General features: G+C 38.5%; 4 protein-coding genes across 5 annotated transcripts; 1 reads left to right on the forward strand and 3 right to left on the reverse strand.

Annotated features, from left to right (window-relative positions):
• Positions 1 to 636: 636 nt before the first annotated feature.
• Positions 637 to 4,247, reverse strand: LOC104772285 (uncharacterized). Its single transcript, XM_010496915.2, has 4 exons — positions 3,423 to 4,247; positions 1,968 to 3,287; positions 1,373 to 1,913; positions 637 to 1,319 (listed from the first exon to the last, which is right to left on the reverse strand). The coding sequence occupies exons 1-4, from the start codon at positions 4,245 to 4,247 to the stop codon at positions 637 to 639; spliced, it is 3,369 nt and encodes a 1,122-aa protein (XP_010495217.2).
• An 879-nt stretch (positions 4,248 to 5,126) lies between these two features.
• Positions 5,127 to 8,003, reverse strand: LOC147918533 (uncharacterized). Its single transcript, XM_087504318.1, has one exon. The coding sequence runs from the start codon at positions 7,708 to 7,710 to the stop codon at positions 5,371 to 5,373; it is 2,340 nt and encodes a 779-aa protein (XP_087360444.1). The 5' UTR covers positions 7,711 to 8,003; the 3' UTR covers positions 5,127 to 5,370.
• LOC104772287 (uncharacterized) lies at positions 7,989 to 16,971 on the reverse strand. 2 transcript variants are annotated; one of them, XM_087504317.1, is made up of 29 exons: positions 16,460 to 16,747; positions 15,824 to 16,309; positions 15,645 to 15,739; positions 15,331 to 15,430; positions 15,086 to 15,190; positions 14,805 to 14,958; positions 14,583 to 14,703; positions 14,418 to 14,477; positions 14,209 to 14,289; positions 14,015 to 14,109; positions 13,779 to 13,929; positions 13,471 to 13,557; positions 13,209 to 13,328; positions 13,013 to 13,141; positions 12,834 to 12,931; positions 12,621 to 12,744; positions 12,388 to 12,495; positions 12,020 to 12,161; positions 11,456 to 11,566; positions 11,304 to 11,361; positions 11,134 to 11,209; positions 10,509 to 10,694; positions 10,319 to 10,429; positions 9,983 to 10,141; positions 9,732 to 9,890; positions 9,396 to 9,629; positions 9,127 to 9,297; positions 8,872 to 8,984; positions 7,989 to 8,799 (listed from the first exon to the last, which is right to left on the reverse strand). In XM_087504317.1, the coding sequence occupies exons 2-29, from the start codon at positions 15,984 to 15,986 to the stop codon at positions 8,289 to 8,291; spliced, it is 3,822 nt and encodes a 1,273-aa protein (XP_087360443.1). In that variant the 5' UTR covers positions 15,987 to 16,309; positions 16,460 to 16,747; the 3' UTR covers positions 7,989 to 8,288. The 2 variants fall into 2 exon arrangements, 1 of the variants encoding a protein (XP_087360443.1); XR_015592454.1 differs by having other exon boundaries at positions 12,012 to 12,161; positions 15,824 to 16,971.
• A 1,652-nt stretch (positions 16,972 to 18,623) lies between these two features.
• LOC104769892 (acetolactate synthase small subunit 2, chloroplastic) lies at positions 18,624 to 22,676 on the forward strand. The gene is made up of 13 exons (XM_010494210.3): positions 18,624 to 19,196; positions 19,546 to 19,759; positions 19,894 to 19,977; positions 20,355 to 20,423; positions 20,505 to 20,588; positions 20,924 to 21,076; positions 21,164 to 21,244; positions 21,360 to 21,464; positions 21,592 to 21,714; positions 21,799 to 21,951; positions 22,047 to 22,112; positions 22,219 to 22,310; positions 22,408 to 22,676. Exons 1-12 carry the CDS (start codon positions 18,973 to 18,975, stop codon positions 22,300 to 22,302), a joined length of 1,440 nt encoding a protein of 479 aa, XP_010492512.2. The 5' UTR covers positions 18,624 to 18,972; the 3' UTR covers positions 22,303 to 22,310; positions 22,408 to 22,676.
• Positions 22,677 to 22,685: the final 9 nt, after the last annotated feature.

The raw sequence follows: 22,685 nt of genomic DNA on the forward strand, positions 1-22,685 counted from the left end.
TCCTTATTTGTTTTGCATTAACTAGTGTATATATGATCCCATCATTTGATGAAGAAAATATCCCAAAATTGAAATACACAGTTAGTCACACTTAGTCACACTGATGGGTGTATTCAATTTGACATTTTAAATGATTTGTATAAAAAATTTATTAAAATCCATTGTTATTGAACTGATGATTTAAAAATTTACTTTAAAATCCACTATTATTCAAAACAGTTTGTGGATTTAGATTAATGATTTTTAGGGATTCTAGAGGATTTTAGAGGATTTTTGGTTTATATTGTATACAAAATTTAAGTCTAAGGGGTGTATTGAAATCATGATTTTGGAAGATTTTATGGAATTTAGAAAATTTGAAATTTCGATAGATTTTAGGGAAGTTGATATGATTTATTGTAAAATTCTTTCAAATCATACCTAAAACCATTTGAGATTTAGATTTGTATTTTTTAAATAAACAAATCCTCTCAAATCCTCCTTAATCCCTAAAAGTCATTAAAATTCAAATCGAAATAGCGGTGGATTTCATATTAGATTGAATACACCCTCCTAATAAATACTATATCTTGTTTTTTTTTTTTTTTTTTTTTTTTTTTTTTTTTTTTTTTTTTTTTTTACAACAATAGAATTGACTCAAACAAGCCAATTAGGAAAAGTACAGCTAACAGATGTAACCACATGCGGTTGAGTACGAACTTGTCGTGCTAATCGATCCGCAAGTACATTCGCATTCCTAGGAATCAAAGTTAACGAGAATCTTGTAAACTCCTTCATATCCTCTATAACGTCGACAAGATAGGCAGAGAAAGCCGGCCATTCAGCTGGTGAGGACACCATCTTCACCAAGTCTGAGCAGTCTGTGAGAAAAGCCACCTCTTTATATTCATGACCAATCATACAGCGTAACGCCCACACAAAAGCTTCAACCTCAGCATGAAGCGGTGAAAGACTACGCCTAAAGTTGGAGGCACCCATAAGCAAAGAAACACCGGTGGAAGACGTACACACCCAGCCTGCACCCGCAAACTTATCTGTATCCTTCCATGAGCCATCAACAAAACAACGAAACCCATCATACGCAATAGGAAGAGAGGAGACACCTCGCACCACCCGCGGATTAGGTGCTGTTGGAACCGTGAAACCTTCCTCGTTCTCAACCTGGGCCGTAGACCAGGCTAATGCCTCAGAGGCCGCCAACTGTGAAATCGCATCCGGTTTTTCAGCCACATTTTCAAAAACTTTTGCATTCCGTGCTTTCCATATATACCACAAAATCCATGGGAAGGCGACTACCTGAGCCCCCGGGTTTTGTGGCCCTAGAAAGTGATCCATATTGGCAAACACCGATGCTGTTGGAACCCAATTGTACCTGATGGAACATTGGACAAAGCCCAGACCTGTCGTACGGGAGGACATTCGAACAAGGCATGATTAATCGTTTCTAAAGGAAAACCACAACGCATACACTCTAGGTCACAAGATATTCCCCGGCGTCCTAAATTAGCCGCAACTGAAAGACAGCCAGAGAGAACTTGCCACATAAAGTGCTGAATTTTTGGAGGGCACTTTACTTTCCAAACACTAGCCTTTAAAGGGGCACAATCAGGGCCACATACAACCGGCATAGTACTGTGTGGTGGTGGCAATCGAGCCGTATGATATCCAGATTTGACCATGTACTTACCCGATTTTGTAAAATGCCAACCAAAAGAGTCATATTGTGGTGTAAGACTCAGAGGAATCGCACTAATTAAAGATACATCTTCTGGATCAAACAGATCAGCTAAACGATCCATCCTCCAGGTATTAGAACTCCGATCAATTAGATCATTCATCTGGATCGAAGGATCCTTAAAAGAACCCTTACATAACGCTGGTCTCGGGAATTGAGCAGGAACCCAGGGATCTGTCTATATAGACACAGTATCTCCAGACCCAACCCGTTTAATCAGCCCTTTGCTTACCAGAGAGCGAGCGGAAACAATACTTCTCCACCCATAGGAAGGAGAGTAAGATTTTATAGGATCCATAGGATGCGAGTTCCGATAATACCTGCTCTTAAACACCCGTGCAAAGAGCGAATCAGGCACTTCTATCAACCGCCATAACTGCTTCGCCAATAAAGCGGAGTTAAAATCATCAATATTCCGAAAACCCAGTCCGCCGAATTGCTTTGACGCACAAAGCTTTTCCCAGGCTAACCAATGCATACCCCCAGACTGTCCATTTGAACTCCACCAAAAATTTGCAATGGCACTTGTTAATTTTGACGTTATGGTTTTCGGAATGCGAAAACAGGACATCACAAAAGTCGGAACAGCCGTGGCCACAGACTTTATCATCACTTCCTTTCCCCCCCTTGAAAGCAGTTTGGCCGACCAACCAGTAGTGCGACCCTGCAACTTATCCCGAACAAAAGAGAATACCTTCGTCTTTGAACCCCCCAAACTCTCGGGGATCCCCAGGTAGGATCCCATGCCACCTAATTTAGATATGCCAAGAATCGACTGTAACTCTGCCTTTGTATCCTCCGGGACCTTGTGACCGAATTGAATTGAGGATTTTTCCAAATTTATCAATTGACCAGAAACCGCTTCATATGACCGCAGAACCGTTAAAATAGCCTCACACTCTTCCTTAGTAACTTTACAGAAAAATAAGCTATCGTCCGCAAAAAGAAGATGAGTAATAGGTGGGCATTGATTTGCCACTTTAATACCGGTGATCAGTTTTTCCCGTTCTGCCTTCCGAACATTTGCTATTAGCACCTCCGTGCAAAGAATAAACAAATAAGGTGATAAAGGATCCCCCTGTCGTAAACCCCTTGCCGGCTGAATGAAACCATGTGGTTGTCCATTTAGTAAAACCTTATAATCCACCGATGACACGCAGTACATAATCCAGGATATCCATCGGTCTGAGAAACCCATTTGCCGGAGAACTTGCTCCACAAAACTCCATTCAACCCGATCATAAGCTTTGCTCATATCCGTTTTGATCGCCATGAATTTTGACTTGCAAGAATTGTTTGTCCGAAGCCCATGGAACATTTCCTGGGCAATCAGAATGTTATCCGAAATCAACCGACCGGGGACAAAAGCAGACTGAGTTTCCGAGATAAGAGTTGGTAACACCCGTTTTAACCGTTGACATAAAATTTTTGAGATGATCTTATAACCCACATTACATAAGCTGATAGGCCGTAGCTCAGCCATGCGAGTTGGTTTCGGCACTTTCGGAATTAGAGAAATATGCGTGGAATTGAGCCGCTTATCAAAAGAACCCTGCTCGAAAAAAGAATTGACCAGGTTGAGTTAATTCGTCTTCACGACGTGCCAAGCTTTTTGAAAGAATAAAGCTGTCATCCCATCCGGCCCAGGAGCTTTATCCGAATGCATCATAAATAAAGCCGCTCTAACCTCTTTCTCCGTAGCCGGACTATTCAAGAAAGCATTATCCGCATCCGTAATCACCCTAGCAATTTCCCCTAGAATCTCATCACAATTAGCCGGTCCAATTGTGGAGAATAAATCCTGAAAATATGAAACCGCCGTGTTACAAATCGTCTCATCATCCGTAGACCACACATTGTTTTTATCAAAAAGTCCCACTATCCTGTTCCGTGATCTGCGCTGCTTCGTTTGTGCATGGAAATACTTGGAGTTCCTATCTCCTACCCGCATCCATCGATTCCGACTCTTCTGATACCAATAAATTTCTTCATCCCGATAAGCCTCCCTCAATTGATTGGTCAAAACCGTTATCGTTTCCGGGGATGTTGCATCATCTGCCTGTGCTTCCGTTAGCTGCCTTGTAATAATATCTATTGCATCCCGGCCGACTGGCACCTGTGTCTTCCGCCACCGCGAGATAGACCGCCGACAGTTCACCACTTTGTCCACAAAAAGTCCCTGCCCATTCTGTCCATCCGCTCCCCAGCCCGAAGAAATGGTACTCATTAATCCTTCTTTCCCAATCCACCGTCTATCAAAAACAAACCGCCTCTTCCCCTTGGGATGTTTGGCGCCTATATACGCTAACAGGGGCTTGTGATCAGACGCCACCATCGGCAAATATTCTGTCACGGTATCCGGGAAAAGAGCATGCCAGTCTTCATTTCCTAGAGCTCTATCCAACCGACACCGGATAGGCTTTTTATCCCTCCAACACCGCCAAGACAAGTAATCACCCAAATACGGGAATTCCAAGAAACCACAATCCTGGATCATACTAGGCCTGGGCATTCGGTTAACCATTCGGTTTCGGTTCGGTTGTATTCGGTTTCGGTTATTTTGGATATAGTAATATAGTAACCATTTGGATATTTTTGAAATTTCGGTTCGGTTCGGTTCGGTTTCTTTCGGTTCGGTTTCGGTTTGGTTATTTAAATAAATAACCATAACTAACATAAATTATATTAACATTAACCAAATAAACCAAATATAACCAAAACTAACCGAATATAACCAAAATTAACCAAATATACAATAACAAAAATACAAAAAAGGGAAAAATATGGATTCAATTTTACAAAATAGTATTTAACTTTGTAAATTCAAAATAATAACATTTACATATATTGATTATTTAAAATATTTAATTGTTTTGAATCTAGAAATAATTTATATTTTAAGTTTATTTTATAGTTTTGCATAATATTAAGTATATAATATTTGATATCTTCTAGGTTTTCGGATATTTCGGTTAACCATTTAATTGTCGGTTCGGTTCGGTTCGGTTTCAGTTAGTTTGGATATAGATTTTTACTAACCATTCGGGTATTTGAAGAATTTCGGTTCGGTTCGGTTTGGTTTTTTTCGGTTCGGTTTCGGTCGGTTATTTGGTTATCGGTTATTTTGCCCAGCCCTAGATCATACAATTAAAAGACCGGAAAGATGCCGCAGGACGAAGCTTATCCCCTCGTTTCTCATGGTTACCAGTCAACTCATTAAAATCCCCAATGACAAACCATGGGGAGCTACGAGATATCCCCATTCTTGTTAACCGTTCCCAAACTAAATCCCTATTTTTTGGTACTGGATCCCCATAAATAAATGTTAAATTAAATAAATTGCCTTTGTAAACTGCCTCAATATCAATCAATCGATCAGACTTAAAAAGAATAGAAACATCAAAATCATCTATATTATAAAAAAGTGCCAATCCACCACTACAACCAACAGGATCAACATTTATTAAATTTAAATAGCCAAAATGGCCTACAAAACATTCCATGAAAGAAAAAGACTGCTTTGTTTCAGAAAGAAACAAGAAATCCGGACGGTGCTGAAACCAAAGATCCCTAAAATGTCCAATAGTTGCCTTGTTACCCAGGCCTTGGCAATTCCAGCTCAGAACCTTCATCTATCAACCAATCTGTTTTGGTGGTTTACCACCACCCGCCGCACCCTTCCCCTTGTCCTGGTTCTTCGGGTTGTGTCCATCACCCCCTTGGTCCGAATTCTTAGCTGCAGGCTTCCTCTGTGGAGTACGGAGATAAACATTCAACTTCTTGGAACCTCCCCCCTTTAGCAGACCCCCCTTGACCTTAGCCACCTTCTCTCCTTTCACTTCTTTTCCCTCCTCAGTCTCCATTTGCTCATCCGCACCTGTGGAAGGAATCGTCGTGGTTATCGAAACAGAGCCTACCGCAGCCGAAGCTTCCTCTGAAGGGAACTCTGCAGCACCGGATTTTGTCAAACATACGCCCGTACCACGCGTAACCTCATCCAGGTTTGATGCCTCCTCAGCAATCAAATTGACATCATCCTCCACCATCACATCCGACTCCAAACCCTCCTCCTTATGCTCAGCCGTCACCTCGGCTTCAACCCCGAAAACCTCCTTTTCCTCAGCTACTGTGTCTTCCACCACCCTCGACCCAGGAGACCCGCTCACCGGAACAGACACAGCGACCTCCCCCATCTTAGTATCCCCACCGTCACTCAGAACCCCATCATCACCCTGTACAGATATCTGTTCCACCATTCCCGCAGCCTGCGGACGACCTCCAGCAACAACATCCTGCTCCATGGTCTCTTCTTGAAAGAGAGCTTTCCTAACTTTCTTCTGGACCTGCTCCACCACAATGAAACCCGGGGAGGATTCTTTGACCACCGGTTCCACCTCTACAGTACACTCTCGTGGAGGAGAGACAACCGGAGCAACTTCCTTATGCTCAGTCACCCGGGAAGGTTCAGCACAACGGCGAGGTCTATAAGAGTCCCCCTGTGAGGACCTAGAACGACCCCTCTGCCCTCCCGGATGCTGCCTGGTCTCCTGCCTTTGTGAACCCTGCCGAGAAGATTCCCCGGTAACCCGAGAACGCCCCCCTCCATGTCGTGTATCCTCTTGAACATCCTGCCAGGCTCTCCCGCCAGCAACCGCACCTCTGTAACTATGAAACCGGCCATCACCAGCACCTTCCCCTGAAGAAAGAGAGGAAATAGAAGAAACCACAGCCCCTCCAGTGCCTTGTCCACAGAAATCTTCATGATGACACAGGCTGAAGCACCGACGACAGTAACCAAACAAGCGCTCATACCGCAAGGAGATGACCGTTTGATCCCCATTACCAAACTCGATCTCAGACTCAAAACACAGAGGCTTGAAGCCATTGATCACCACCCTTACGCGGCCTCCATCGATATCCACCTCTTGGACTTCCCCCAGATCTTCACCGATGCTTCTAAACGTGGGATCAGCCCAGAATTGAAGCGGAACCCCCAAGACACGCACCCAGAAAGTGAGAGCAGATGGATACAGAGGATCGACCGACGGCTTCCAACGAACAAGAGCCACCATCCAATGATCGAAATGAAACGGTTCCATCTTGAGGACCCCCGCAATATCCTCCTCATTATCAAAATCGAACTGGAACTTCCCAAGTCCCAAATCCGCACCAACCACCTTGCCCTCCAACTGCCAAATACGGGGAAAGAGCAGGAGCAAAGCCTTCATGTCTTGTACCCTAGGGTTGAAGCATCGACCGATAACTGTCTTCGCATACCCTTCGATCAAAGCGGAGTTATCGAAATGAGGAACCTTGATTTTTCGTTTGAGAGGCATCTCCGCAATCTGTTTCCCCTTAGAAACCAAACTACTCTGCGACATAGTTAAATTGACAGAGAGAAAGACGAAAACCCAAGAGAAACAATGAGAAAACCAAAAAACTTGCTGGTGAACAAACTGTACAACCCGACCCCTTGTTATATACTCCTTCGACAATCCATGCAAATCAAGCCAATTAACACCATATCGCAACACCATCTCGTCACTGAGACCAAATCGCAAACAATCCGGCTCAGAAATCCGATATGAAAATCCCCTGACAGAAGCCTTCCCGTAAAACCAAAAAAGATATCGAGATATCCGATCTCGAAAACCCCCTTCACATCCGTCCTCCATTGATGAGAGAAAACAAAGGAGGATCCCACTTACCAAAAACGGAACCCCATCAACCCACAACACACCCGATGTCACCAAATCAAACCAGAATCGTACAAATCGACTAAATCCGAACATAATCACAAAGAAACTAAAGCCAGATCCGACACCATCCGAAATCATATCGACCCAACCCTCTCCAAGAATCCAGATCCTCCCAATCTCCCGCAATAACTCCGTAATCCAATCCAACAGGAACCAATCTCCACCATAAAGAATCACCCAGAACCGTATCCCCGGAAAACCCCGAAACCATCTCATTGTTGGGTCGAAACCCTAAAGTCTTCTCGCCATCGCCGTCGCCTCTCTCTCTCTTTTTTCTCTTTTTTATTTTTACTAATACTATATCTTGTTTATTTTGTTAATAATGTATATGTATTTATTATCACTAATAATAATAATTCGGCATCCACCAATATCATTTTATCCTCCATCAAATCCAGTTTTCTTATGCATTTTTGATGATTTCTCAAATTTTAATCTTTTATAAATCACATATTCCATAAACGAAATAAATGAACTCAGCTCAGTAAATAAAATTTATAAAACTTAAATAGGCCAGGATAGTCTCTGACTCTCTGTAGCCTTTTTATTCCACAAAAGATACATCTTTTTTTGTTTTCCCTTTTAGCATCAAATAAAATTCATCTTTTTCCTACAAAAACAATTTCTTGACAACAAACTTACTAGTAGTAAGTTACTACAATCAAAATTTGAAAATTCAGACGTATACATAAACCATCAAAATGAATACACAAGAGGACAATGGCACATCATAATAGAATACTCTCATGCTTTAATATTGGACACATCCAGCCATTAGAGAGATCTAGAAAAGCTTACTCAGACTGAAGAACAGTAAGGTAATAAGGATATCCTTGACATATCCCTGTTGATGCACTTCCATGCTCAGAAAGCTCCCAGTTAAGTTTATATGAAGAGAGATCGTAGATACCTGGAGAGAAAACTGATATCTGCAGCGGGATCTCGGTTGTGGATAATGGCTGGATTTGGACCTTTGTGGAACTTAAACCTGACCATATGAAAGGAGGTGAGCTTTCCATGGAAGAAGGCGGTTTGCCCAGACGGCTTCCCATGACATCTGAAGTTAGTTTCATTTCCTCTGTTACGGGTTGCACGTAGCGCCAGCCGGATTGGTTTCCAGAGGAAGGAGTTGGTACTGCTGCGTCTGGTAGACAATCAATGGTGTTGATGGTCACAGATGATAATCCATCAGATGTGTTTCTGATTACCATTTTTAGTTTTACTTCACACAAGGAGGTGGAAAAGTCGTGGTGTATGGTTCGGGGACCGTCTAGTGACCACGACAGCGGGCTCGAGCTTCTGATACTGTAATTGAACAAGGGGATTATAAGTGGCAAATAGGTTTGAAAACTAAGACACATTTGCAGATAGTCTTACCTATTGTGACATGAATGGTGAGACATTATCTTTGGTAAATCAGAAACTGCTGACGGATTGCTGCTTTTTTCCAGGCGAGAGATTAGAATGAAGTCAACAGTATTTGGACTTGCCTGTTTCATCATACAAATTTAAGTTCACTACAGTTCCGATGAAGTTACCAGTGAAGTGATATGTGTTTAAGAGAGTAATATATACTTTCAGAAAATCTCTAGCGCATAAGATTTATGTCCCTGAAAGAGGATTTTCGCTTACCTGAGCTGAGGGTCCCTGACATGACCTTTCACTTTCATGGAAGCTTGCTATAGGTGAGTTAACGATATCGAAAAGCTTTTCATCATCGTCCTGAGTAAACAATTTTACGTCAGTTTGGCTGGGAGGAAGGGACATGTTTTTCTCGTCTTCAGTCCCGGATTTTCTGCAATCCTGCAAATATCAACACCATTCTATTTTCAGACTTGAAAAAGAGAAAGATCAACTAGCTACTAGAAATGCATTAAATGAAATTTATTGGTTCCAACGACCTTTATCATAAAGAAACATGATAAAGCTTGCCCAGCGAGTAGAGACTTGGAAGGTAAGATTGTATCAACAGGCTGAAGCAATGAGATGCCCCACCGGCACCCAACTGTTGACAACTGGTGAATTTGGAAACAATCTGAATTCGCACGGTTCACGATATCCATACGCACAAGAAATTCTTGCAATCTTGATGGAGAGGGGGTGATTTCAAACGAGGTCTGTAGAGAGGGTAAAACCTAGAAGAAAATGTACGATATAGAAATGATTAGACTTGTTAGCCAATGCAGATCTGCCAATACCATAATCAAATTCTTAAAAATGCGGCCTACAAAATTCACCTGCAAATTATAATGCATCCTTAGGGTGCGGTATTTCATGATGCTTGATACATTTTCCATCTCATAGTATATTGTAAAATACAAATATATCGTTCCTGGGGTGGCAGCTCGAAGCCAAAGAGGCCACCTTAAAGATCCGTCTCCTTGCAGTGATACATCCTGAATGAGATCAGCATTCAAAACAATGTTAGTTAGAATAACCTCAAATGCACATTCGCCTTTGTGGCTTGAAGAGAAGGTTTGCCACAGACCTTTGGAAATGCAAATACACTACTTGTTCTATTTGTTTCAGGCTGAAGAATATTTTGTTCATCGCCCTTCTTTAAGCAATCTGGAAATTTGGTTGTCAGCTCTTCTTTATAGTTTCCAGGACTTACAAATCTTGGATGGCTAATTTTCATTTTAAGATTCTGCAATGACAGACGGACTTTGTTAGCACAAGAATAAGCCAATGGATATTTAGCGCATCACATTATCTAATCATCAAGCAAGAATAATAAATATGATAAACCAGACAACAAACCAAATTCATAGATAACAGCCACACAATTGCAGAACAAAACGGTTGATCAGTAAAAGAAAACTACCTTTATTGGGGATTCTGACTTATTTCTCAACTCTAAAACAAGATAACGTAGATCTCCAGCATACAATTTCTCAGGCAGATGATCAATTGAACCCTCAAGCCTGGGTAGACTCTGCACATTCCAAATTTCTAAACTTAAGAGGTCGCAACAAATCATTAAAAAAAAAAAATTATGGAGGAAAAATTTGCACCTTGATGACTAAAAATTTCAAGGCATCAGTGGGTGTAAGTTTGTTTTTCCTTCTTCCTTTGGCATTTTTTGCCTTTACAGGCACAGACTGGAAGTAATGCACACCTACGATGGAGCCAGACAACTCCCACCTTACACCGACAATTTTGAGAATACCTTCTTCACCAGGGGTAACAGTGAGTCTCACCTACAAGAAAAAATCAAAACCATAAGTAAGGCGTAACAAGCTACATAAATCCTCAGAACTTCGCCAAGGAGATACAGTAAGCAAAAGGAAGATATAATAATCAAAATTTACAAAAGATCAAGGAAATTCAACATTGTGTGTTCAATCAAGGTTAGTAGCAATGAGGCCATAGTCTCAAATTTTCAATAACTTGGCAATAATAGAGTACGACTTGTTAATTAGTTTCTTAGCACATTTTGACCAAGCAATTATTTCATAATTTTCTTCTGAAATGAAAACACATGCAATTCAAAATTTTGATAAAGTAGAGTAAAGACCAACTACAAGTGAAACACCAAGACTTTAAAGAACATTGTTTACTATATACACAAGATGGAAAACTTCAGGTAGAGGAAAATTTTAAATATTATAATACTAGTATCTAATTTAGCAGACTAACCAATTTTTTCTCGCCTCCACCTAATGTGAAATCCACTTCAGACGAAGTGAAAGAAGAAACACCAGAGGTTGTAACCCTGTGGTATTGTTGACATAGATGGCACAGTTTATCATTCAAATATACAAGTAAAAAAATTGACAGAAACCAGACTTCGGAGATTAGCTGCTTACTGATTATGTCCTGTGGAACTCTCAGGACCCAAGCTTGAGCTACTTGGCTCATTATTTACTTAACAAAGTCCAAATGTGGAGATAAGTTTCGCATATACAAAATGAAGGATGTAAAAAATTAAAGTGAACATCAAATAACAGAAACAGCATACCTAATTTTACGTCATCAGAATTTGCGGAAAGTTCACAGATGAGAGACACGCTTGTTATGGAAGTAGATATTAGCAATGGATTCCTAAACTCCAGATCCACTTTCACTGACTCTGAAAACAATGGAAAACAATGAAAAACAAGCAAGTAAGAATCCACAAATACAAAAAAGTTCAGAGATGCTACACCAGAATATCAGATCCAAAAGAAATTTTCCCTTCCTTTCAAGTGATAACATTTACAGATACTATGATGTCACAAATAAAGAAACATGATACTCCCTCTCTCTCACTCTTCCATATCTCCATGCAAAAGTACCAAAGCTAGTCGTTTCAAAGATATTCATTTCAAATAGTCAAATCAAGACCGTAGATTAAATTGAAATATCCTGCTGCTGGCACCACAAGGCAAAACAGATTTTGGACATAGCTGTGCTTATTTTAGATCGACGAGATTGCCTTATTTTTGCCTTCAGATTTCAATATAAGTTATATGCAGGATAATTGTAAAGAATATTGTGTGTGATTGAGGTAAACAGCAAATGCAGCTAACAACAACCTTCATACCTCCAGCGACACAAACATTTGAGTCTTTGTATTTCTTTGGCAGAAGCTTTGACTGTAACTCCAGCCAGTTTGACTTGCCAGAATTTAATGATGGAATGATATCATCCTCCAGTGATTGCCAGATGCTCTCTTCTACAAGAGCCTGACCATAAGACATGTGAATTATAGTGGTACTCAGAAGATGCACACTCACCATTAATGAAAAGAAAACAACTGAATGATGCATAAAGATTACTTAATTGCAAGTAATCCAAGAATCTTAACCAATCTGATGCGAATTATGTTGTTCATAATGGAGTATACATCCTAGGAAGACTATGGTGTGTAGCAATATGTACATACTTCCAAAGAGTAAATACGAAACTTACAGAAGCTTGAGATGCATAAGTGCGATGGTCTTCAAATATAACTTGAAGAGACGACATGTTAATAACTGGAAGTTGAAGTCCCACCACCTCATGCTTCATTCCAGTTTTCTTTAAAATGACAGAAAAGTGAAAATAAAAACAGTGTTCTATAAACTAAGAAACTATTGTAAGCGCTATCTTTCTTTCTTAGAAGCTTCATAGAGCATATTAGACCTAAAGTACAGGCTAGGCACCTTAACAATGTTGAAAAAGTCCCTGAGAAAAATCTCTTGGGTTGCCTTAGATTGGTAGCCACAGTCCAGTACTTTGAGCATGTTTCTAACTGCAACATCATGCATCCCAACAATTGCATACCATCTGAACAAGTAATTTCATAGTAAGTTTCAGACCATAATTTCTAAACTTCACATCTCACAAGACCTACATTTACCACATTTAAAACTTACTGTCCAATATGAAAATATACATGGTCTTTGATATGGCTCCATGTAGTTGATTTATAAACAGAGATTGCACTTCTGTATGTACGAATTGCATGGTTAACCTGGAAAAGGCACACAATGTATGTTCTTTAGAATGCAAATCATATACGAAGCTTGAGCTCTTTCAGCAAAGTGACATGTACCTGATCACAACTTTTATAGTGGTCTCCTGAGAGAACTAGATGAAATCCATACTTGTGTAGCATCGCTGGCTTAGTTAACACGAAACAGTAAGAAGCTTGCTCCAACATGACTGCAGCGTGCAAGGGTTCCTGCAAAATAAGTAGAAGTTAGCAATTGTACAATATGTATATTGCCTGAAGGCATAAAAAGAAGCACCTCTCCACATATGCGGAAGTAAACAGAAGCAGCTTCTTTGTGCTGATCTCTAGCCTTTAGCATCTCTGCCCACCAGAGCCCACATCTCGTAGCATTTTGGAAGCCAGACTTCCCAAGTTTCTGCACGAAATTTTTAAAGCATGTTTAAGACAACCGCGTGAAAATTACTTATGTTTTGCTTATAATAAACACCAATTCAAGTAATTGGTGGTCATTCACTAAAAGAACTGTTACAGATCAAAGTGTGAGTTATAAGACATACCATATAGGTGCTGAATGCATTTTCCATGCAGTACTCAGCTTCCTTTTTGGACTGGTCTGAGATGAAATATGCAAGTCCCATCATTTCCTTCCAAACATCAAATGAAAAGATGAGTAGTCCGAATTTTAGCAAAAAAAAAAAAAAAATGGCCAATCGATGATGAACTATTGAAGCAACCACAGGACATAAAGTGAAAAAAAATGGCGAACCTATACTCTATGTAAGTTTCTAAAGACATGACGAATTGATTAAAAATAATGCCACAGGAACACATTTACATAAACATTGTTACAGAAATGTGAAGCTACCTGAACACCGGCATAGTGCTTCCAAGCTTTATCGAGCTTGTAATCTGTTGATATCAATCGATAGCTTGACAATGCAAGTTCATAATCATGCAACATGAAGGCGTAGTCACCCAAAATTCTAATTTGAGATTCAGTGGAGCTACAGGTATACCTTCAAAAAGTGGAAGCAAAATCGTTAGAGCTTAGAATTATGTTAAGGTAATCATAAAAGGAGCAAGGAGTTCAAGAACGCATACATTGAACCTTTGGTCGCATCCGGACCATCGTCCTTTCCTTTTCTCCACCATAAGTTTTTTATCTGGTTTCTTAGACCTTTTCTTGTTGCAGAAATCTGGTGACACAACAAAATGCAAACTAAACGACAAGGAAAGAACACAACAGAAGCCTAAGTAAAGCAAACAAATAACTCGTTAGAATATCTAAAGCTAACCTGTTGATTAAGTTCTCGAACTTTCTGCTCCATGTAAGGAATTATATGCCTGGAAGCAAACTCTTGCATCAGATCTTTGATCTGCTCCAAAAATATGCCAGGAAAAGTAAAACCATAGGTTAAAACATTCCAAAACTGTTGAAAGATGTGAATCTAATCAGCAAGAGAATGCTACTCAAGAACTAGCTGCCAAGAGATTTTAAAAATACCTCCACAATATCGTCACCAGTGAGAGCACATCCAAGTTTGTCGGCAGAAACACTTGATTTCTTTCAGAATAATTGGTAATTAACATAATGACTTACAAAATTGACATGGATTGATGAATGAGCCTTGAAAAATACGCTGTATAAAAGTTCTGATGAGTGACTTACAAATGAAGCCCAAGGATTAGCCTGATGTTCCACATTCCCCTCTTTAGATGAATTAGTGCAAAGTAGGTTGCATTCATTATTCCCAAATTGACTTCTCATCTCAGACAGAACTTTAGACGTTCTACAGAAGAATTAGCATCCAGTCAACTACAACATTACATTTGACACCTACAAAATTATGACGAAAATCATATCATACACGAGGGGATAAGGAACAGATACCTCTCTGTTGTTGCATCTTGATTGTCATGCACCAACAAGTAATGCTTCAAAATATTTGGGTCCATTGCACCATCATTAGGTAATCTATTGGAGTTGAAAAGATGTACAAATTTATGTATAGGTTCTTCGTCTTTTGATGAAACAACCAAGAGACCTGAAAGCACATTTCAAATTATTTGGTAGTCAACAGAAAACTCTATGAAAACATAATAGATCGGCAAACCTAGTTTAAAGAGAGAAGACAACAACAATGATTTTCTAAAACCCATGTAATGTCTTACAAGCCACAGGATGATCAAAAGCTTCGTGGTCTGAAAAAGACAATGTACGTATAAGTTCTTTATTGTAATACTGAAACCATGTGGGTGCGATTTCAGACTCAGGATCTGCAGGGAGGAAAGCATTAGAAAAGCAACAAGTTAGAGAATTCGACTTCTGGATTACTAAAAAGAACTAGCGCATGAAGGTAAGAATAAACAAAGCCATCGTATGATCACAAAAGCACACTTGATGAGTAGAGACTTACTAGAGAGTATATCAGTAATTTGAGGAGGGTCAGATTTTAAATCCTGAAAATCCTTCTCCCCAGCTAGACTAATAACCTGTTCTAGCCGTTGCTTTGCAACCTAACCATAAGTAAACATAAATCAAAATTTGAGCTCAACAACACAACAGATACAGACTGGAGAAGGTACTACAAATACGAGCATACCCCATCTTCTTTCAAGTTGTGTTCTTGGTAGAAATAGGTAATGATTTCAATACATATTCTCAGTTTAAAAGGTGAACCCACATTGTTGCTGAGTAAAGAACTAGTTACAAAATCAAATTTTTACATACCTCTACGTTTGGTTGTCTAATATCAGAGGCATAAAACAATCTCAATGTGAACTTCTTTAGCCTATAAAGCTGATCACTTGATGTCCGAACAGGCACTGCACCACAACAAAAAAACCACAATTAGAATCGTCAAGTTAGACAGAATCACAAATTTTGGCAATCAAATCAGGAAATTTCACCATCGATGTTACTAAAGTTGCAGAATGGCTTAAGCGTTTCGACAAAGGATAGACCATTCTTGAGGAACGTCTCTTCAACAAGGGGCGTACATAGAACCATGACCACTGGACTAACTTCGTCCAAGAGCATTTTCCCAAGCGAAGAGTTCACTGGTTCCACCATTCTTCCGTTCCCCTAACACTCTCAAAAACTCCTCAAATCAATACCTAGATCGCCTCCTTTTTAAGACAATCAGAGCTTCGACGCCGTCGTCAGGGCTTGGTATGGATAGGATTTGACGATCTCCCCGGTAAACGGCGGAGTGTGCAGAACGAATAAAGCGACGAGTAGGGTGAAATCACCGGAGAATTGGAGGGGATGATCGTTATCGGGATCGAGATCGACGCAGAGAGCTGTAGGTAGATTGAAGCGACATGGACGACAGACCCAATTTCATCTATTCATTTTATGTAATTGGCCCTTTAATTTAGGTCACAATTGCAATCCTGCCCATATATTTTTAGACGTAGAAAAAAAGTGGGCACAATGAGAAGCTTCTTCGACTTGATGGACATTTATTTACACAAGGAGAAAGAAATATAGAGTACGTGAATTATTATTATCCATAAAAATTGTTAAATGATCGAAATGCAAACCTAAAGGAGTCAGAATCACCATAAACTTTGAGACCTTTTGAGTCTTAAAAAGAGTACTTGAAGCAAGCATGGTAACATCAGAACCACATCTTGGAGAAACAAATAGTTGATGGAAGAAGCAAATGTTACATATTAAGCATTGGCACTAACCAAATCTATAAAATAGAGATTAAACTCGGGAAATAACAAACAGGAACTCCAGTGGATTCACCCGAGAAAGCAACTTCATCTCGTTTGGTTTTATATTTGGGCTTTTAAACATCCCGAGAATGTTTAAGAGCAAATGACACGAGAACTAGCAGCCAGAAGCTAGTCTTTACAGCTCTACCTCCACGATATTGACATATTGTCCCCAGTAATTAAGAGCAAATCCAAGTTTGTGGCCCGAAACACTTTATTATATTTCTTTCACAGATAAAAAAGTGGCAATCAATCAATATATGAAAGTTCTGATGAGTGACTTACAAATGAACCCCATAAGGGATTAGCCTGATGTTTCCACCCCTTTTTAGACGATTTAGCTAATTAATGCAACAAAGTAAGTTTGAATCCATATTTTTTTCTCCAAATTGACCCTTAATCACACACATGGTTTCAGTATTACTATTTAGTGATCGAAAGTTTCGTAATATGAAAACGACAATGCACGTATAAGTTCTTTATTGTAATACGTACTGAAACCATGTGTTTGGGTGCAAGTAATACTGAAACCATGTGTTTGGGTGCAAGTAATACTGAAACCATGTGTGTGGGTGCAATACTGATTACTGAAACCATGTGTGTGGGTGCAAGTAATACGTACGTCAACATTAGAAATGCAACGAGTTAGAAACTTCGTAATAAACTGTGCTTCTCATATGTGTATAAAAAAACTATTAAGTTTAATGAAGAAAAAAACTATTTAAGTTTTGAAATTTTGAGTATAACATCTGTTTTTTTTTTTTTTAATTTGGAACAAAACCAATGTAAAACTTGTGTAATAGCTCGAGGTACATATAAATGAAAAATACTACTGTACTAAACTCAATAAAAACACTAATAACTTTTGATTTTTTTTAATACAGTTTTTATGAGGCAAACAATTGCTTATGATATGTTGGATACTAGAATAGGACCCGCGGTATACCGTGGGGCAAAATTATTTATAACTAAAATATTTAAATTATAAGTTTTATTTGTTGGTTAAATATGCTATAATTATATAATAATTGTTAAATAAACCATATAATACCTCAATAGAATTTATTTTTTACATAAGATTTATTTAATCAATTTAATTAGATATGTATATTCTCTAATACTTACAATGTTAACAAAATAATGAAATGATGTTTTATCCTAACACCGAATTAATGATATTTTTTTAATTTATATAAATATCGATAAAACCCGTCCCGCTATATAACCCCGTCCCGAGATATTTTAACTCACATTATATCATCTTAATTTTTAATATTTATTTTTAATTTTTAATATTTAATATTTATAATATTTATCATATTTAACTTTTTAAAAGTTTTAAATATTTTCATATTTAACCTTTTAAAAATCTGTAAAATAAAGAACCGGAATAAACCAAATAAAAGTTTTTAAAGTTTGAATGCCTGATAAATCAAGGTTTCTACTCATTTGTATTCGAAATCATTTTGGTCTCTTTTATAGTATGACTCTGAACCATTGCCCAATTTTTTAGACGATGGTGGATATTGTACCCGTATTTTTTATTCATCTATTGAGTAATATATGTCCATTTTTAAATTTTTGTATTACATCATATGCAGGAAAAAATCACAATTTTTTATAACTAAATGTATTATAGAATAATTCAAAATAATTTAAATATAAATTCAAATAAAAAATGAAAGGGAATCATATATTTATGTTTAAATGAGGTAGAAAGATTTCTTTATTTTTTTAAATCTTACCTATAATTAATTTTGAAGTTTTGGTAACTAATATTAAAGTCAATGCATTAAATGTAAAAACTTTTCAAAAAGTATTTTTGAGCAAAAATTGCTGCAAAAATACTAGTATAGATATGACTATATGAGTAATTATGATTCATGTAAACTATGTGTGATGGTGGCATAAGTAGGTATACAAGACACAACTTGTTGCTGCCAAAAATAAAAGACCATTCAGTTGCTCTTAATCCTACTTTTTTAGTATAATTATTTTTCAAAAGACCAGATTTCCAAAATAGGAATTGTATCCGATTATTTTTTTGTCAGTAAAACAAAGACTTTAAACATACACAAGCTGCATAAACAAAGCCTTACCAAATGAGATATTTTAGCAAATACGTGTAAACGAAAAAAAAACAAAAAAAACAATGTCTAGTAAATATTAAACATTAAAAAACGTTTAAATATTTTTGTCCTACACAACAAGATCTTCTCCACTCGCAGCCAACCAAAGGTGCCCTTTTTTTTTTTACACCCAAAGTTCCACACTTTCTTTCTCTCTTCTTTCTCCCTGTTTTCCGCCTCCAGCACTCTTACTCTCCCCCAGCAATGGCGACGGCGGCGACGGCTACGGCTGCTTCATTGTACCCATCTCATGTTCACTTCCAGAACCAGAACAAAGTTTATGGCTTTCCACCAAAATCCCCCAACTCAGTCAAAGTAACTCAGATCATCGATGGGAGAAAGATGAGGAATGCCACTGTTCTATCCTCTGCTTCAACTGATAAAGCCATCACCACTGCTCAGTCTATATCTCCCAGAGCTTGTGATAGGTTCGTTTCAGTCATAAGTGACAAAAGCTTTTTGTTGATGGCGTGAATTTGGTTTAGATAAAAAAATTAGTCTTTTCTCTTCCTCCCTCTCCAATTTCTACAATTGATTAAATTGTTGTTTGTTAGTGTTCTGGTCTTCAGTTTCTTTTGGTATGGCTTGAACAGCAATGTTGGTCACTAAAAGTTTCAAGCTTTGTTTTATGAGTAATAGTGTAGATCTTCCCTTTTTCCAGTATTTGGAATTGAAAATGTTTGGTCAACATCAAAGAAGATTCTTTACCGCTAAATGTTTGATCAGATAGTTTTTTTCTTAATCATGACTTTGAATTGTATGAATTTTTCTTTTCAGAGTAAGGAGACATACCATCTCGGTGTTTGTGGGTGATGAGAGCGGTATAATAAACAGGATAGCTGGAGTGTTTGCTAGGAGAGGATATAATATTGAGTCCCTTGCCGTGGGGTTGAATGAAGACAAGGCTTTGTTTACTATAGTTGTTCTTGGGACAGACAAAGTCCTGCAACAAGTTGTAGAACAGCTTAACAAAATCGTCAATGTCATCAAGGTTTTCATGTTGTTCTCTCTTTAACTTTATTATTTTTTGCTTTTGGTTAACAGTTTCTTTGATCTTAGGCACGCAACAGGAGATGTAAATAGTTTTTTATGACTCTAATCTTGCACTCATTATGGTTTGCTCAGGTGGAAGATCTCTCCAAGGAGCCGCATGTAGAACGTGAACTAATGCTCATTAAACTTAATGCTGATCCAAGCACCCGTTCAGAGGTAAAGAATACTTTTTGCAAGAAGGAACTACACTCGAACTCGAACTTAATTCTAAAATTTGGGTGGATGGTCAAAGTTGGTTTTCTTGGGTACTATATTAATGCAGTCACATTGAAAAACGTTAAGGAGATGGATGAAAGGAAGCTTTTATTCTTTATGATTAATTGAGTCATGGTAAAGAGTCTTCATTCTCTGATGATTAGTCACATCACATTAAAATCACAAGGATATAGATGAGAAGAGGTTTCCTTCCATGTTTTGAATGGAGTCACAATAAGGAGATTTCTTTTTATGATTAAGAAGTTTCGCCAAATCTCAAGGATGTAGATCAGGCTATGTTATAAAAAGGTTTCTAATGAAATTTCCATGTACTACAGATCATGTGGTTGGTGGATATCTTCAGAGCAAAAATCGTGGATACCTCGGAGCACTCTCTAACGATTGAGGTAAGACCTTTTCTTCATTTTAGAGGTACTTAGATCATATGCTCAATATGGTTCTAATAAGTTCAATTTTTCATTTCTTAGGTAACTGGAGACCCAGGAAAAATGGTTGCACTTGAGAGAAACTTAGAGAAGTTTGGAATAAAAGAAATCGCGAGAACAGGGAAGGTAATCTTTCAATGTCAAAAGCAACCACTATTTTCCCCATTCCTTCTTAATTGTCAACAGCATCCACTATTTGCTCTATTCCTTCTTAATTGTCAACAACATTTGGCACTAAATGTCTACATATACATATGTCTTGGAAAAGTTTGTTTGAACGGTTGGACTCACATGTATCATACTTGTAGCCACTTGTAGCCTTTATTTATTTATTTTGTCTATTATGTCACACATAGAACACTCGGAAGTTCCTTTGGTAAGTCTCAGGATACTCTAACGTTCAGAGCCAATGTCTCATTCGTTTATATTCCTAACTGTTGTCGTATACTGTTAACCTCTAGATTGCTCTGAGACGGGAAAAGATGGGAGAAACCGCTCCGTTTTGGAGATTTTCAGCGGCATCATGCTCACTTCATTTGAAGCAACCGCCTCATGAGACTGTTACAGAGAAAACAAAGCTAGCAATGACTGGAAATGGCAATGCATCATCGGGGGTATAGGATAAATTAGCTAATTTATTTCTCTCTGTACATATCTAAGCGCCAGTGGATTGATCAAGATCAGCTAATACTTTGTTTTAGGGTGACGTTTATCCAGTGGAACCCTATGAAAATTTCAAACCGGTCCTTGACGCTCATTGGGGGATGGTATACGAAGAAGATGTAAGATATATTTCTTGGTTACTGCATTCGTTTTATATAATTTTCTTGTTGATCCAGAACATTCTGAGAAACTGGATGTCAAAATGAAAGATAAAACTGTTTTGACTTATTGCAGTCGAGTGGAAACCGGTCCCACACGTTATCTATACTTGTAGCGAACTCACCGGGAGTTCTTAATCTAATAACCGGCGCTATCTCTAGGAGGGGTTATAACATCCAGGTTATTATACACATATGCTTGCTTTTAGTTATGTGAATACATACTTGCTTTTAGTTATGTGAATACTTACTTGCTCTCCTCTTTTCTGCCAAGAGTATTTGAAAGTTATCATTTTTTATTGCTCTAGAGTCTAGCTGTTGGTCCTGCTGAGAAAGAAGGCTTATCTCGGATTACGACAGTTATCCCCGGAACTGATGATCATATAGACAAATTGGTTAGGCAGCTTCAGAAGTTGATTGATCTTCACGAGGTGAGCAAATGGTTCAAAACCATAGTATAGTTGGGTGTTCATTTTATGGGTCTAGTAACGTTTCCCTTTGATTGCGTTTTCTAGGTCCATAATATTACCCACATGCCATTTGCGGAGCGAGAACTGATGCTCATCAAAGTAGCAGCTCAAACTTCTACAAGGAGAGATATTCTAGATATTGCTCAAGTTTTCCGTGCTAAGGCCATTGATGTCTCTGATCATACTATCACCCTTGAGGTGCTAATATCATATCTCCCTAAAAAATTACAAGAAAGAGCTGAAACCTTTCTGAATTTTCTGATCTAGTAGCTGATGTAATCATCGATTTGCAGGTTGCGGGGGATCTCAGAAAAATGGCTGCACTACAAACGCAGTTAGAGGTCTATGGAATCTGTGAGGTAACTAAACAAAGCTTCTTCTCTCATCTCTTCACAGACACAATCGCTTCTGCGTTTGAAACTTGATTTGGCGATTCTTATGGTTTGTGTTTTCTACAAATGGAAGGTGGCTCGGACAGGAAGAGTGGCATTGGTAAGAGAATCTGGAGTGGATTCGACTTATCTTCGTGGATTCTCTCTTCCTTTGTAGTTCCAAAGGTGAGTAGTAATCTCTTTAACAGTCAAAGATGCATCATGCATTGTTGTCGTTTTGCATCACCATCTAAGTTATATATCAATGGATCTTCTTGTGTAGAGGACTTGCCACAAGCTTCACCGTTCGTGTAGACTAGTCGAGGACTGCATCTTGTTTCAGCATCTGTGACTGATTGCTTCCTCCAGGAGTCATGGCGTTTGATGTTGTTATAGGAGGACTTATTTAGAGAACTAAATAAATAATAAGCATGTTTGTTTCTTAGCTTTGAATGCTTTTCTCAAATGTAAAACCACTATTTCTAGATTGTCCAGTTATATGTGTTGTAGCTTTCAAAGACTTGTATAAAACTTGGTTGGTAAGGGGAAAAATATTAATCG

The sequence above is a fragment of the Camelina sativa genome, chromosome 20 (assembly GCF_030686135.1).
Source record: "Camelina sativa cultivar CO46 ecotype springtype chromosome 20, ASM3068613v1".
NCBI lineage: Eukaryota > Viridiplantae > Streptophyta > Magnoliopsida > Brassicales > Brassicaceae > Camelina > Camelina sativa.